Here is a 16417-nt window from a genome sequence, read left to right on the forward strand (position 1 = left end):
TTAGAGATTCAGAGAAGAGAGATGAGAGGAGAAAAGAATTAGAAAAGACTACCTGCTCAGGAAACTTGTTTGAGCTGAATCCATGTGTCTTTTGATCGATACCCCAAGGTAAAGCACGCACTTTTATTTTATGCTAAGAAATGAGGTTAGTAAAGGAGAATTTTAGACAAGATCTGCTAACTTGTTGGATAGATGAATTTGGTTGCTAGACTAGGATAAGGTATAAATGTGCATTTGTGGTTGAAATTTTTTAGATTCTTATGACAAGGAAGTGAGGATTTTTTTTAGTTTTCAAAAATAAGAGTCATATTGTTTTCAAACCTCCTTCGGAGAGACTACTGATTGTTTTGCTTGAGGACAAGCAAAAGAGTAAGTCTAGGGGAGTTGATATACCATGAATTTAACCCGTTTTTAGCCATGGCATATGAGAGTTTTCAATCATATTTACTACGTTTTCAAAGTATTTTAGAGTATTTTCAGGCGCAGGTACTTAATTGAAGAAAGCAATACTTTTGAGGTATTTTTAGAGTATTCTCACGAATGAAGAATCGACCGATAGGAAACATGCGAGATCGGACGATTCGAGTCAATTACAATCGATCGACAGAAATCGAAGAGTGTCGATCGACATTAAGCCATTCGATGGATCACGATTAAGAAGATTTTCAAGTATCACAAGTGTGCTATTTTTACACAATTAGTCCCTGGCCGCCTGTTAGGCTTTATATACTAGGGTTTTGTATCATTTTTAAGGCAGACTTGCCTAGAGACCTATTGGAGAAGAGAAGCAATTTGGCTACCTTAGGAAAAGAGTTAGAGTTGGAGAGATAGATCTGAGACTGCAAAACAGAGAAGATCTTGAACTCCCTTTTTATCTTACTCATTACTCTTTATGTTCCTTATTTCATATTGAGTTTTATTCATACCATCATGATCTTGTCTCTCATGAATATGTCTGAGTAAATCTAATTGTTAGATTTAGGTTTCTCATAAGAGTGAATCATGTGATGAGATTGTGATATTTATTAGGGTTGTTAAATTAGTTCTTTCACTTAGTTATTCTTAATACTAGATTTAGGATTGATCACCCTTAAATCTAGATCTTAGGATTGAAGAGATAACCAACTGTATACTCTCAATGCCCTGAAACAAACTATAGTGATCTAACTGACTAGACTCATGCGAAAGGTGGTCTAGATCATTAGAGAACGCGTTCAACCAAATCGATAATGCTTGCTAGAATTACCATCGATCGATACAACCATCGTTGTAGGGATCAATTGTATGAAAGGTGTATCGATCGATAAAGACAAAAGTCGTATCGATCGACTCTTTTCCGAGATCAACAAACGACAGTTGAGATCCGGGATCTAGTAAAGGAGACCCTACTGGTCGTACCAATTGATTGAGTTCAAGGACTAAAGCCCTATTGTCACTTTCAAACTGCATAAATTCATACCTGAGAAATACCTGAATCTAGCTATCTTCCCCATTTAGAAACAACCTTCACTTCAATTACTGAACAACTCCCTTGTTCACATTAATATTTACTGCTTTAAAACATATAAAACCTTAAGTCTATCTTCATTTCTATTTAATTAAGCCTTCAAGTAATCCTAGAGTCCTTGTGGATTCGATCCCTAAGTACTGCATCTGAACCTCTTATTTGAGAGAGTAATTCACTTTTTAGGGTAATTTGAGTGATATCAACACACTGAATTCACTGTCGATCGACACAAGGTTCGCAGCACTGGAAGATAGGATGAGAGCATACGAAGAGATGCATGATTTTTTAAGTTCACCTATCATGCGATACCTGGATACACTCTCACGACAGCTGAACGAGCTACAAAGAGACATGAGCATAGTTCAAGATCATCCTGGTCTTCGTGACAGAAACGCAACATCGATCAATAGGCCTAGACCACCATCGATCGACATCGAGCCACTACCAGTGAAGAGTGCATGCACTACAGCAGAAGTTGATGAGATCAAACATGAGCTGTACGAGGCTATGGAGGCCATGGAAAGGAGACTCAACGGGACCTGTGATACCATTGACGACACTGTTCACGAACGAATAAACAGCCTATGCAGAACCACTCGCCAAATGAAGGGCGCTATACGTGCTTTGCAGTACCAAGGACAACGTTCAGCATCGCTCGACCCAGGTGATACTAAGTCGACCGACATAACTCTCAGCGAAACGACCGACGCGCATTTAGTAGCATCGATCGACACATAGTCCTTAGCAGACCGAGATCAGTTTATTCATGACAAGATCGATGCATTACAGAGTGAGCTGAAGGAATTGTCCGTATATACCTACCAGACCATCGACAGGAAGGTTGGCAACATCAAATACATTGAAAATTCGGTGAGGAAGCTTCAAGATACAGTCCTCAATATAGATAAGAAACAACTAAGGTCAGATGATGCCACAAGAAGCTTCGCTGCCACATGGTTCAACAGTAGGAGACACAAGATTGATGATTGCTGTCCAGTAATCAGCAGTTACTGCACCCCATGAGTCACTCACCTACCACAGTCAAGCTAAATGACTATAACAAAGCGCTGAGCGGGAGGCAACCTACTATTAGGTTTTCTTTTATTTTCCTTTATTATTTTTCATTTTTGCTTTTATTTTTCGGATTTATTTTGCAGTTTTTATTAGATCCAAGTAGAATGATGATTCCGTCGACCGACATTTACCATTCATATCGCTCGACACCACACGACCATTACTAACGATCAACGTATACCACTACGAATCGATCGACACCTTGTCGATCAGGTTTATTCATTCTAACTTGTTATAAGTATTAAATAGGAAAATTGATATAGATTTATATTTGATTGTCTGACCACTCTTCAGCACCATTCTAGATTACTGATTGCAGATAGTACTAAAGATGCTAAAGTGGATCAACCTGTCATCTATATTCACTAGCTAAGATTGTTTGAAGGACCCAAAGCTGATGTTGGGGTCAAAATCGGTCAAGACGAAATCGATGTCCGAAAATCTCGGAAAAACATGAAAAATGTTAGAGCAACCTCGAGAGACTAATTGTTAATCGAGAAACCTCGGGAAAATATTAAGTTCGAGATTAATCATCTCGAAATCAACTGCTAGAAACATTTTCTACACAAGGAAAAACCTACGGAAACTAAAAACGCAAACAACACGCACACGCCGAAGGAACCGAGCAGCCAACTCCGGACGTGGCCGTGGCCGCCGGGTGGCTAGCCCCGTGCTGGCCGTGGCCGCCGGCGGCTAGCGCCCGTGCTGGCCGTGGCCGCCGGGCGGCTAGCCCCGTGCTGGCCGTGGCCGCCGGCGACTAGCGCCCGTGCTGGCCGTGGCCGTCGGGCAGCTAGCCCCGTGCTGGCCGTGGCCGCCGGCGGCTAGCGCCCGTGCTGGCCTTGGCCGCAGGGCGGCTAGCCCCATGCTGGCCGTGGCCGCCGGGCGGCTAGCCCCGTGCTGGCCGTGGCCGCCGGCGGCTAGCGCCCGTGCTGGCCGTGGCCGCCGGGCGGCTAGCCCCGTGCTGGCCGTGGCCGCCGGCGGCTAGCGCCCGTGCTGGCCGTGGTCGCCGGGCGGCTAGCCCCGTGCTGGCTCGGGTCATCGGACGGCTAGTCTTCGTGCGTAAGTTCTAGGCCTCCGGGTCGCCAGAAATCTGTGTTTTGCGACTTTCCGAGATCCCGTAAACAAAACTCCTTTTCCTGCTCCAAGATTCCAAAGAACCCGTAAGACGTCAACGGACAGGAAGACTTCATATAAAACGGTGATGAATATCTTAAAACACCATGTGCCTCAGCAATGGATCAAAGATCTTCCGAAAGTCTCGACATCCAAGTAGGAGCATTCTTTCAAAGAAAATCGTAGAAAACAGCGGAAGACCGGAAGACGGCCCGAAAGGGACCAAACCCGATCGAACAACCCGTTTACGATTTTCTAAAAGGATAGATACGACGGTTTACAATTATCTTCGCATGAGAAGATAAATGTTAAACTTCCGAAAAGATAAATGTCAACTTTCCGAAAAGATAAATGTCAACTTTCCTGATAAACGCGAAAGCCGACGAAAATGGAAAAAGTCCAGCCCGCGGCGGACTCAGCCCATCAAGAATAGACCGTCGTATGGGAGTATATAAGCAAAGCTAGGAGCAGAGGAAGGGGGATCCGAGATCAGAAGAAAGAAACCACCCAGAGCAACTTAGAACTTAGGCTTTTATTTCCTTTTTAGCGAGCTGCGACTCAACTAGGTTAGATCTACGTTTCGAGACTAGCGACGATCGACAGCTCTTGTGGCCGAGATCTCGACCTGCTGTCCAACGCTCTCCGCAGATTCGGAAATAAGATTCTTTCTTTTTTGCTCTCTTTGTTTTACGCATTTATTCCCAAACTAGACTCGTATTAACTTTGTCGTGCGTGGCCCAGCAGATAGCCGGGATCCTCGGGGAAAACTAGGTCAACTTAGTTTTCCTACGTTTTAACTTAACTTAAATCGACAGTGCGAATTTCGGTTCCCACAGTTTGGCGCTAGAAGGAGGGGGATTCACGGATTTATCTTTCTCGCAACTACGCACGCCCAGTTAAGCATGTCTGCTGACACGGAAAAAGACAAGCAAACACACGACGGACCAGCCGTCGATGTCAACGCTGAGAAGACTCCTGACGGAAACGTATCGACGGTCACTGCCGAGGCAAACACCGCGATGCTGGACCAGGTGAAAGAACTGTTCGCCACCGCCCAGAAACGGTCGGAAGAACAAGAGAAACTAATGGCTTCACTCGCTAAACAGGTCAATACCATAACAGCGAAAAGCAAACTCCCGCGCGGATCCACCAAGGTGAGGCGTGTCAGGAGACTCGACTTCGGAACTTCCGGAGACCAAGAAAAAGATGCCCCAAGAAAATCCCCAGAACTCGTCCCTAACGATACCACTCCGACGGGGCAGAAGAAAACGACGTCGAAAGAATCAATCTGGATATCAGCGATCAATCGGACCCGTCCGACGAAGACGCCGACCTCCACCATAGAAGGACTCGAAGTCAGTCAGCTCGACTGGCGGCAGCCTTCAAAAAACCCATGACAGAAGAGGAAGAAGACCTCTACTGGTCAGAGCAAGAAAGGTTGGCTGAGGACCAGACTCGGGCCTATCGCAGCCAACATAGACAAAGGAGCACGAACGGCGCCAACGAAATCCACGATTTGCGCGAGTACATCGCCAAAACTACAGCCGAGGTGAAAGCGGTAAAATCGCAGATTCACCACGCGACCAGCACTGCCCCCGAGATCGACCTGCTCCTCGAGGAATCGAGAAAAACTCCGTTCACCTCTCGAATCACGGACGCACGAGTCTCAGATCCTGGGAAAATAAAGCTTCCCACCTACGATGGAACCACAGATCCAAAGGCACATCTGCAGTCTTTCCAGATTGCGATGGCAAGGTCTAAACTTCCGGAGCGGGAAAAGGACATCGGCTGCTGTCTCCTATTCGTCGAGAACCTCAGAGGTGCTGAGCTCGAGTGGTTCTCACACTTGAAAAGAAACTCCATCGGAAGTTTCCGCCAGCTTGCTTCGGCTTTTCTGAAGCAATTCTCCATGTTCATGGACAGGGAAACTTCCGACGTAGACCTTTGGAGTCTAATTCAAAAGGAAGACGAACCGCTCCGCGACTACATAAGGAGGTTCAAACTCGTGATGTCCAGGGTAACAGGCCTCAGCGACAGGGTCGCCATCGACGCCCTGAGGAAAAACCTCTGGTACAAATCGAAATTCCGAAAGTGGATTTCTCTGGAAAGGCCACGCACCATCCATGACACTTTCCACAAGGCAACGGATTTCATCATCATGGAAGAAGAGATGAAAATCCTAGCCCAAAAGCATGGACCGCCGAAAGCATCCGGCAAGAAGAAAACCTCGCGTAACAACAAGTACGTCCATCACGAAGGGGAAGACGTCCAAGGCGAGCATAACTACGCCGTCAATTCCGAACAAGGAAGGACCGCCGGAAACACTTGGACGCGGAACTCGTACAAGGACAATTCCAGCTGCGAGTTCCATCAGACGAGAGGTCACTCCACCGCCAACTGCAAAGTCCTCGGCGCTAGACTCATTATGAAGCTGCTTGACGGCAAACTAGCAACGGTCAAGAGCATGAAAGACCTGATCCTAGATTCTGACCGTCCGCCAAAGACCGACGGAGCCAATCCCGAGAATAACGCTCCTGGAACTCAATCGGGCGAAAAATGCGAAAGGAGACAAGATGGCGAAGGAAACAACAACAACCGCCAAAGGATCAACATGGTCATCGGAGGATCGCATTTTTACCAGGACTCCGTTTCGTCAATCAAAGCCTACGGACAGAAGGCCGAGACAAGCCCCGGATGGTGTCCAGAGGACGACGTTCCCAATCACGCAATCACCTTCGAGGAATAGGATACGACCGGACTCGATAACCCCACTACGATCCTTTGGTCATCGACTTGGTGACTCAGGATCTCGAAGTCGGCCGCATCCTCATCGACACAGGAAGCACGGTCAATATCATGAAGATACCCCTCGAAGAAGTCATTCCAGAACCAAGACCATTGACTGGATTCTCGGGTGTCACGTCCATGACCCTCGGAAAAATCAGTCTCCCGGTCATGGCTAAAGAAGTCACAAAGATCGTCGAATTCGCGGTAGTGGATAACCCGGCTATCTATAACGCCATAATGGGAACTCCTTGGATAAACGCCATGAAGGCAGTTGTTGGGGTCAAAAACGGTTATCTCGAAATCAACGGCTAAGTCTATTTGTCATACGAAAGTATAAGGAAGAAACGGAAAGCGATCTAAGTTTGGATAGGCCGGAAGACAAAGAATCCGCCTTGAAACTTCAAAGAGCCCGTTCCCAAACCGTGAGGACCCAGAAAACGATCAACATATCAAATCGAAGCCCTCGTCGAGCCGCACGTACTGGTCGTGGCCGCCGGCGGCTAGCCCCGCGCTGGCTGTGGCCGCCGGCGGCTAGCGCCCGTGCTGGCCGTGGCCGCCGGGCGGCTAGCCCCGTGCTGGCCGTGGCCGGCGGCGGCTAGCGCTCGTGCTGGCCGTGGCCGCCGGGCGGCTTGCCCCGTGCTGGCCGTGGCCGCCGGCGGCTAGCGCCCATACTGGCCGTGGCCGCCGGGCGGCTAGCCCCGTGCTGGCCGTGGCCGCCGGCGGCTAGCGCCCGTGCTGGCCATGGCCGCCGGGCGGCTAGCCCCGTGCTGGCTCGGATCGTCGGATGACAAGATTCCGTGCATAAATTCTAGGCCCCGGCCGTCAGAAGTCTGTACTTTGCGTCTTTCCCAAGTTCTCGCGGAACGAATCGTTGAGATTCCGCGTACAAAACTCCGGTTCTTACTCCAATCTGGGACCGTCGGAAAAACTTTGGAAACTCGTAAGATATCGACAGGAAGGAAGATCTTAAATTCTTCGTACGAAACAGCGATGGTTATCTTAAGACACCACTCTTCTCAACTCTACGAACGAATGAAGAACTTCCGAAGAAATCGTAGAAAACAACGGAAGTCCTGGAAACGGCCCGAAAGGGACTAAACACGATCGGACAGTCCGTTTACGATTATCTGAGATAGATACGACGATTTACGTTTATCTTTACATAACAAGATAAATGCTAAAATTCCGGAAAGACAAAATGTCAAGTTTCCCGATGGAAGCCGACGAAAATGGAAAGAAGCCCGCCTTGCGGCCCAGAAGGAGAATAGACCGTCATAAAGAAGGAGTATATAAAGGAGCTCGGGGAGAGGAAGAAAGGCAGAGCGAAAATCTCAGAGAGAGAGCAAATCCAAAACTTAGGGACTTAGAGAATTCCTGCTAGCTTAGGACTTAGGAGTTAGACTAGCGGAGCAAAGCTTAGAACGTTTTGTCTCCTTTGTTTCCGTCGTTTTTCGCTTCAGCGTTTCTCTACTTCCCTTTTTCGGAAGAATATTGTACCATCTATTCAATAAAACGCCTTAGTGCAATTTTTCCGCTACGTTGCTTTATTCTATCAATTTCGTTTGGTTATCGCAGAGAATCCGAGCCTTCAGGGAAAACTAGGTTTACTTAGTTTTCCTTCGATTAAACTTAACTAAAATCGACAGTGCGAACTTCGGTTCCCACAGTTTGGCGCTAGAAGGAGGGGGGTCGGATTCTCTTACTCAAAAACCTACGATTGATAACAACAGCATGGCCACATCACCTGTCCGCAACATCGTGTCATTCGGGGATAGAGCAACGGCTGGTCAAGCCAAACCTCATGACGAACTCCTCGTTATCAGACTAACGATCCAGGACATCGACGTAGCGAGAATATTGGTCGACACCGGATGCTCGACAAATATTATATATAAAAACACCCTCGAGAGGATGGGAATCGACCTAAACGCTATCACGGACGATCCCAATCCAATAATCGGACTCTCAGGAAACATCACGATGACCCTCGGCTCGGTCGATCTCTCGGTCAGAGCCGGGAGCGTCACGAAGACGGTGGAATTTTTGGTAGTCGACGGTCCAGCAGCATATAATGCGATCGTCGGCACTCCGTGGTTAAATTCCATGCGAGCGATCCCCTCGACTTTCCATCTGTGCCTCAAATTTCCGACCCTCTCAGGAGTGGAAACAATACAAGGAGATCGTAAAGCGCCGCAAGTCTGTTTGGCCACTGGGTTAAAACGCAAAAACTCTGAGCCCGAAATTAAACCAAAAAAGCAAGCAACCCACGAACCAGCATCGCAGGACCCTCCAGAAATCTTCTGGCAATCGCAAAGAGCTGAGGTCCTGGAAGGGAAACGTGAGCCCACTTGCGAACCGGTAATTTCGGTCTGCCTCGACGAGACTAACCCAGAGCGGCGCGTGGAAATTGGGGCCAATCTCCGCGATCCGTTGAAAGCAGAACTCATCGCGTGTCTCAAGAAGAACCTTAACACGTTCGCTTGGGCAGCGGAAGATATGCCGGGAATCGACATTAACATAACATGTCACGAACTCAACATCGATCCAACTCATAAACCCGTAAAACAAAAGAGGCGAAAGCTAGGCCCCGAACGGGCGACTGCGGTCAATGAGGAAGTCGAAAGACTCCTCAAAGTTGGGTCAATAACAGAAGTAAGATATCCCGACTGGCTCGCCAATCCCGTCGTCGTCAAGAAGAAGAACGGGAAATGGCGAGTGTGCGTCGACTTTACCGATCTCAACAAAGCGTGCCCGAAGGATTGTTTTCCGCTTCCGCACATCGACCGTCTGGTCGAGGCAACCGCAGGAAACAAACTCCTATCGTTCATGGACGCGTTCTCCGGTTACAATCAAATCATGATGAATCCCGAAGATCGCGAGAAGACAGCATTCATTACCGACCGAGGAACCTATTGCTACAAAGTAATGCCTTTCGGTCTTAAGAACGCCGGCGCCACGTATCAGCGACTCGTCAATCGAATGTTTGCCGAGCAACTCGGAAAAACTATGGAGGTGTATATCGACGATATGTTGGTAAAATCTCTTGACGAACGCGACCACGTAGTCCACCTGGAGGAATGCTTTGAGAGATTGAACCAGCACAACATGAAACTCAATCCAGCAAAATGCAGATTCGCCGTGGCGTCGGGAGAATTTCTCGGTTACCTCGTAACATTCCGCGGAATAGAGGCCAATCCGAAAAAATCAACGCACTGATAGAAATGGCCTCCCCGAGAACCAAGCGGGAAGTCCAGAGGCTGACCGGACGAGTCGCGGCCTTAAACCGATTCATCTCGCGCTCCACGGATAAGTGTCTCCCTTTCTACGAAACCTTAAAGGGGAACAAAAAGTTCGAGTGGTCAGAGGATTGCGAGAAAGCTTTCCAACAGCTGAAGCAGTATCTGGCCACCCCTCCTATCCTCGCAAAACCCGTAGTCGGAGAACCTTTGTTCCTCTACATCGCAGTATCCGCATCAGCAGTCAGTGGCGTCCTGATTCAGAAGAATTCGGAGAACAGAAACCGGTCTTCTACATTAGTAAAACGTTACTAGATGCCGAAACTCGGTATCCGCTAATGGAAAAATTGGCACTCGCTGTCATAACTTCGGCAAGAAAGCTTAGGCCGTATTTCCAATCTCATACCATCGTGGTGCTTACCACTTTTCCGTTACGGACGATTCTACACAGTCCAAGCCAGTCTGGTAGACTCGCGAAGTGGGCGATTGAACTAAGCGAGTACGATATCGAATATCGTCCAAAAACCTGCACGAAATCGCAGGTACTCGCGGACTTCTTGGTAGAATTGCCCGCGACGGACTTAACTAACGAGGATCCTGGGTCAACATGGGATCTCCATGTCGATGGATCTTCGACCAAGCAAGGATCTGGAATCGGGATCCGACTCACTTCGCCGACAGGAGAAATCCTCGAGCAATCATTCCGCTTGGATTTTCATGCATCGAACAACGAAGCAGAATATGAGGCACTAATTGCGGGCTTACGACTGGCCCATGGGCTGAAAATTCGAAACATTCACGCTTACTGCGACTCTCAGTTAGTCGCAAACCAGTTCAGCGGAGAATACGAAGCAAGGGATGAAAGGATGAACGCATATCTGAAGGTCGTCCAAGACTTGGCCCACGATTTTCAGCAATTTGCGCTAACCAGGATTCCACGCTCGGAAAACGCCCAAGCTGACGCTTTAGCCGCTCTCGCCTCAAGCTCGGATTTAGGGCTTAAGAGAATAATTCCCGTCGAATTCATAGAGCATCCAAGCATCGGACCGCCGGTAATCGCCAACCTGATCAGAACACAGATCGAAGGCGCGGAAGAAAACGAAGATCAACCGGAAGACGACGCAGACCAAACAGACTATGGCTGCGACACTCCCTGGTTAGAACCTATCAAAGCCTACATCGTAGATGGTACCCTACCCGCGGAGAAATGGGCAGCCCGGAAAATAAAAATCCAGGCAGCACGATACGTAACCGTGGAAGGCGAAATCTACAAATGGCGATTCTCCGGACCTCTCATGACTTGCGCGGAAGGAGAAAAGGCGAGAAAAATCATGGAAGAGGTTCATTCCGGATCGTGCGGAAACCACTCCGGCGGAAGGTCTCTCGCAACAAAAATAAAACGCCACGGATTCTACTGGCCAACTATGATAAAAGATTGCGAGAAGTTCGCTCGGAAATGCGAGAAGTGTCAGCGGCACGCCCCGACAATTCATCAGCCCGCTGAAATCCTCTCTTCCATCTCATCTCCGTACCCTTTCATGCGATGGTCGATGGACATCGTCGGACCGCTGCACAAATCAAAACAAAAACGTTTCCTGCTGGTCCTCACAGATTTCTTTTCGAAATGGGTGGAAGCAGAATCCTACGCAAGTATCAAAGACGTGCAAGTCGAGAACTTCGTCTGGAAAAACATCATAACCAGACACGGTGTCCCATACGAAATCGTAACGGACAACGGGTCTCAGTTTATTTCCACTCGATTCGAGGCATTCTGCGAAAAATGGAAAATACGACTTAACAAGTCTACTCCCAGATACCCGCAGTGCAACGGACAGGCTGAAACCATAAACAAAACCGTCCTAGACGGATTGAAAAAACGCTTGGAAGCCAAAAAGGGACGATGGGCAGAAGAACTCGAAGGGGTCCTTTGGTCTCATCGAACCACTCCAAGACGAGCAACGGGGGAAACTCCGTTCGCTCTCGTTTACGGAGCAGAATGCATGATTCCGGCGGAAGTAGAATTCCCCGGCGTACGGGGAAGATTTCTTCCCGAACGGGAAGACCTGAACAATGCCATGCTGCTGGATAATCTTGACCTCGTCAACGAACGTCGCGACCAAGCCCTCATCCGAATTCAAAATTACCAGCAGGCCGCCGCAAAATACTACAACGCGAACGTGCGTCATCGAAGATTCAAAGAGGGTGATCTGGTCTTGCGAAAAGTCTTCCAAAACACTGCCGAACGAAACGCAGGAAAACTGGGAGCAAACTGGGAAGGACCATACAAAATCATAAAAGTCGTCCGACCAGGTTCGTATCAAATCGCGAACATGCAAGACGTAAAAATCCCGAGAACTTGGAATGCGATGCATCTCAAGAAATACTACCACTAGATCGTAAACGTGGACAACAGAACTACGAGATGGCTTGATCCTCGAAAGAGGTACGTAGGCAACTCGCCAACCGGTGGGTTCAGCTATCCCCCCGATTAAAAAGGGGGGGGGGTGGAGTGCGTACACCCGCTCGCTCCCACAATTTTCGAAAAAACTGAACTTTCGAAAACTTTCCGCAAATCAATTCGCCTAAACGGCCTCAACAATGGATCCAGTATCCATCAAATAAATCATAAACTATCGCCCGGAAACATTCCGCGATTTCTAAAAGCCCATAATTCTTTATGGCATAAGAAAAACAAACTTCAAAGCACTGCGAGACGTCGCTTCGTGCCTGAACATTCGTTTTTTGATTAAAACCTTCATACGCCTTCTAAACGGCATCATATCGTTGTTGCTGATCACAACAAACGAACTCTAACGTCCTAAACAGACAAGCCACCTAAGGGTAGGCTCTTTTACATCCGACAAGGATCCCATAGCGCGCTATACAAAAAATCCAAATTTGGTTCAGCACTTCGTAAAGGAAGTAGCTCGATTCGTGCCCATACAAATCATATAAGCCGATACCACTTCGCGGATTTTAAAACGGTACGAATCAGGTTAAAATCACAAACAGGCAAAACGAAAGCCGATTTGTCATCGCACAGCCTCAGTCTGAGAGTAAACCTAGGTCTTGCCCTAAACCCAGCCTTGCTGGTATCTTAAACATCTCATAGGCAAAGCGTCAACGACGCGAGATCCCAAAACTTGTCTCTTCACTCAAGTCTGTACGTTTCCACGAATTTTCGCGTAAATCGTAAACCGCAGGAAAATCTCGCTTTGTACAAACTACGGATACGGTGATCGTCAGGGAGGCAGGAATGAGACGACAACTCACACCCTGCCCCTCTAACTTCGATAAACAGAAGTTCTAAACGCAAAATATTTTTTAAACGCGTACCGCGAATTCAATACAACGCCCTAAAAAGGGCAGGGATTCAAAGCCACCAACGGCCAGTCCCGAAATCATACATGATGGCCAACCAACGGCCGAAATACAATCAAAATAAAAATCCCCTCAGGGATTGATCAACCTAGGCGTCCTCCGGGACACCGCCTTCATTCTCCGACTCACCCGAAGTAGGAACAGCCTCGCCGTCGCCCTCGCCGACCTCCTCACCGCCCTTATCCGCAACAATTCCAGCGTCCTGGACTTCTGGAATTTCCGAACTCGGGACCAGGGCACCCGAGGATGACGGGCCGGCGAGCTCCGTCGCAGTACAAGCTCCCATCTCCTCAAAACGCTGAATCCGCCTCTTAAGACGTCGAACTTCCGAGGACTTGCTCTTCTTCTCCTCCTTCGCCTTGAGCAGCGAGCTCACAGTCTTTCCCAGATCACGCTCGAGATCGCTGATCCTAGCTTCAAGCGTCAACGTCTGGGCAGCATGAGTGCTCTCAATCGATTGAAGCACAGCCTCGGTACGCTTCAAAGTTTCCCGCGACGAATCCAGCTCCTTGGACAAACGTGTGACCTCCAGTCCGCAATCGCCAAGCATCCCGTCGATCAACGACACAAACTGATCACACGAGAGAAGGTGAGAATCAAGGAGTCGACAAAAGAAAAGGGTTTTCGCGAAATACCTTGGAGCGGTGTTGCGATAGTTTCACCGAAACCTCGCCTTCCTCACTCTTAGTGCCCCTTTTCCTCTTCGCTGATCCGGCAGCCCCAGTTCTTGAACGTCCCTTCGATGGTGGGACAGCGATAGACGCGGGAAGTCCCAAGACGATCTCCCTCTTCTTTTCTGGAGGAGGAGGCATGACTTCCACCGCGTCCTCCGAAACCACTATCGGAGCAAGAAGGGAGCCCTCAAGACGAGCCTGGACATCGGATGCTTGCTCCGGAACGACGATTTCTCCAGCAGGCAAAGGGACATCGGGTCCGGAGGCTGGAATCGTCGAGCTCGGGACTGGGGTAACGTCGGGTCCAAGAGCCGGAACCGCAGGATCCGGAGCTAAAGCGACATCGGATCCAAGAGTCGGAGTCACAACAGAAGTAGCACTAGGGCCTGCCACGCTAGACTCCATATCAGCACGGCGTCGCTCCATCTTGACCTGAAAAGAACTGAACCTCTCAACAAATGCCTGCGTAAGGACAAGAGCATCCTGCGCCGGCGAGGCTTGGTTTGCTTCACTCATTTCGACATCGGAATCTTTTCATTTGGAGAGGAAGCCATATTTTCTGAAATTTGAGAAGGGGAGAGTGAGTGACAAATGAGAGGGGATGGAGTGCTACTTATAAGAAATCAAAGGTGGTAGAGTTTCTCGGAATAAAATATTCCTAGCCGAAAATTTCGATTTTCAAAAATCTTCCGCACATAAAATCGCTCCCGCATCTTGCATGCTGGGGGCTAACTGTTGGGGTCAAAAACGGTTATCTCGAAATCAACGGCTAAGTCTATTTGTCATACGAAAGTATAAGGAAGAAACGGAAAAGCGATCTAAGTTTGGATAGGCCGGAAGACAAGGAATCCGCCTTGAAACTTCAAAGAGCCCGTTCTCCCAAACCGTGAGGACCCAGAAAACGATCAACATATCAAATCGAAGCCCTCGTCGAGACGCACGTACTGGTCGTGGCCGCCGGGCGGCTAGCCCCGCGCTGGCAGTGGCCGCCGGCGGCTAGCGCCCGTGCTGGCCGTGGCCGCCGGGCGGCTAGCCCCGTGCTGGCCGTGGCCGCCGGCGGCTAGCACCCGTTCTGGCCGTGGCCGCCGGGCGGCTAGCCCCGTGCTGGCCGTGGCCGCCGGCGGCTAGCGCCCGTGCTGGCCGTGGCCGCCGGCGGCTAGCGCCCGTGCTGGCCGTGGCCGCCGGGCGGCTAGCCCCGTGCTGGCCGTGGCCGCCAGCGGCTAGCACCCGTGCTGGCCGTGGGCCGCCGGGCGGCTAGCCCCGTGCTGGCCGTGGCCGCCGGCGGCTAGCGCCCGTGCTGGCCGTGGCCGCCGGCAGCTAGCGCCCGTGCTGGCCATGGCCGCCGGGCGGCCCCGTGCTGGCTCGGATCGTCGGATGACAAGCTTCCGTGCATAAATTCTAGGCCCTGGCCGTCAGAAGTCTGTACTTTGCGTCTTTCCCAAGTTCTCGCGGAACGAATCGTTGAGATTCCGCGTACAAAACTCCGGTTCTTACTCCAATCTGGGTCCGCCGGAAAAACTTCGGATACTCGTAAGATACCGACAGGAAGGAAGATCTTAAATTCTTCGTACGAAACAGCGATGGTTATCTTAAGACACCACTCGTCTCAACTCTACGAACGAATGAAGAACTTCCGAAGAAATCGTAGAAAACAACGGAAGTCCTGGAAACGGCCCGAAAGGGACTAAACACGATCGGACAGTCCGTTTACGATTATCTGAGATAGATACGACGATTTACGTTTATCTTTACATAACAAGATAAATGCTAAAATTCCGGAAAGACAAAATGTCAAGTTTCCCGATGGAAGCCGACGAAAATGGAAAGAAGCCCGCCTTGCGGCCCTGAAGGAGAATAGACCGTCATAAAGAAGGAGTATATAAAGGAGCTCGGGGAGAGGAAGAAAGGCAGAGCGAAAATCTCAGAGAGAGAGCAAATCCGAAACTTAGGGACTTAGAGAATTCCTGCTAGCTTAGGACTTAGGAGTTAGACTAGCGGAGCAAAGCTTAGAACGTTTTGTCTCTTTTGTTTCCGTTGTTTTTTCGCTTCAGCGTTTCTCTACTTCCCTTTTTCGGAAGAATATTGTACCATCTATTCAATAAAACGCCTTAGTGCAATTTTTCCGCTACGTTGCTTTATTCTATCAATTTCGTTTGGTTATCGCAGAGAATCCGAGCCTTCAGGGAAAACTAGGTTTACTTAGTTTTCCTTCGATTAAACTTAACTAAAATCGACAGTGCGAACTTCGGTTCCCACAGCAGTCCCGTCCACTTACCACCTCGGCGTCAAGTGTCCAACACCAACTGGAACGGCGGTAATCTGGGGAAGCCAAAAACAATCGCGACTCTGCTTCCTAGCCGAACATAAACTTTGCAGCAATCGGAACGCCCCAGTAGCTAACCCGAAGCGAACCAAGAAGAACCTGAGTATCTCCGAGAACTCAGCAAAAAACAACTCGGATTCGTCCGAACAGGCCACGACTCAGGACAGTGGGAAAATCCTCGAGTCCATCTGATAGAACCAAAATCGGGATCACTCTTTCGGTAAGGTTGATATGGACTCTGATCCGGAAGGATAGAGAACTGGTGGGATGAATGGTGACACAATGGGATGCGGAAAGGCCCAATGATACTACCAGACTTCAA

General features: G+C 49.1%; 1 protein-coding gene across 1 annotated transcript; it reads right to left on the reverse strand.

The window, feature by feature from the left end:
• Nucleotides 1–13186: 13186 nt before the first annotated feature.
• On the reverse strand, nucleotides 13187–14177 carry LOC130499031 (uncharacterized). Its single transcript, XM_056992921.1, has 2 exons — nucleotides 13920–14177; nucleotides 13187–13396 (listed from the first exon to the last, which is right to left on the reverse strand). Exons 1-2 carry the CDS (start codon nucleotides 14175–14177, stop codon nucleotides 13187–13189), a joined length of 468 nt encoding a protein of 155 aa, XP_056848901.1.
• Nucleotides 14178–16417: the final 2240 nt, after the last annotated feature.

Source organism: Raphanus sativus, chromosome 8 (genome assembly GCF_000801105.2).
Source record: "Raphanus sativus cultivar WK10039 chromosome 8, ASM80110v3, whole genome shotgun sequence".
Classification (NCBI taxonomy): domain Eukaryota; kingdom Viridiplantae; phylum Streptophyta; class Magnoliopsida; order Brassicales; family Brassicaceae; genus Raphanus; species Raphanus sativus.

Coding starts and splice junctions, on each gene's coding strand:
- LOC130499031 (XM_056992921.1), bottom strand. CDS start 14,177: ATGGAGTCTAGCGTGGCAGGCCCTAGTGCTACTTCTGTTGTGACTCCG. Junction 13,397..13,919: donor TAGTGGTTTCGGAGGACGCG/GTGGAAGTCATG, acceptor AGGCGGATTCAG/CGTTTTGAGGAGATGGGAGC.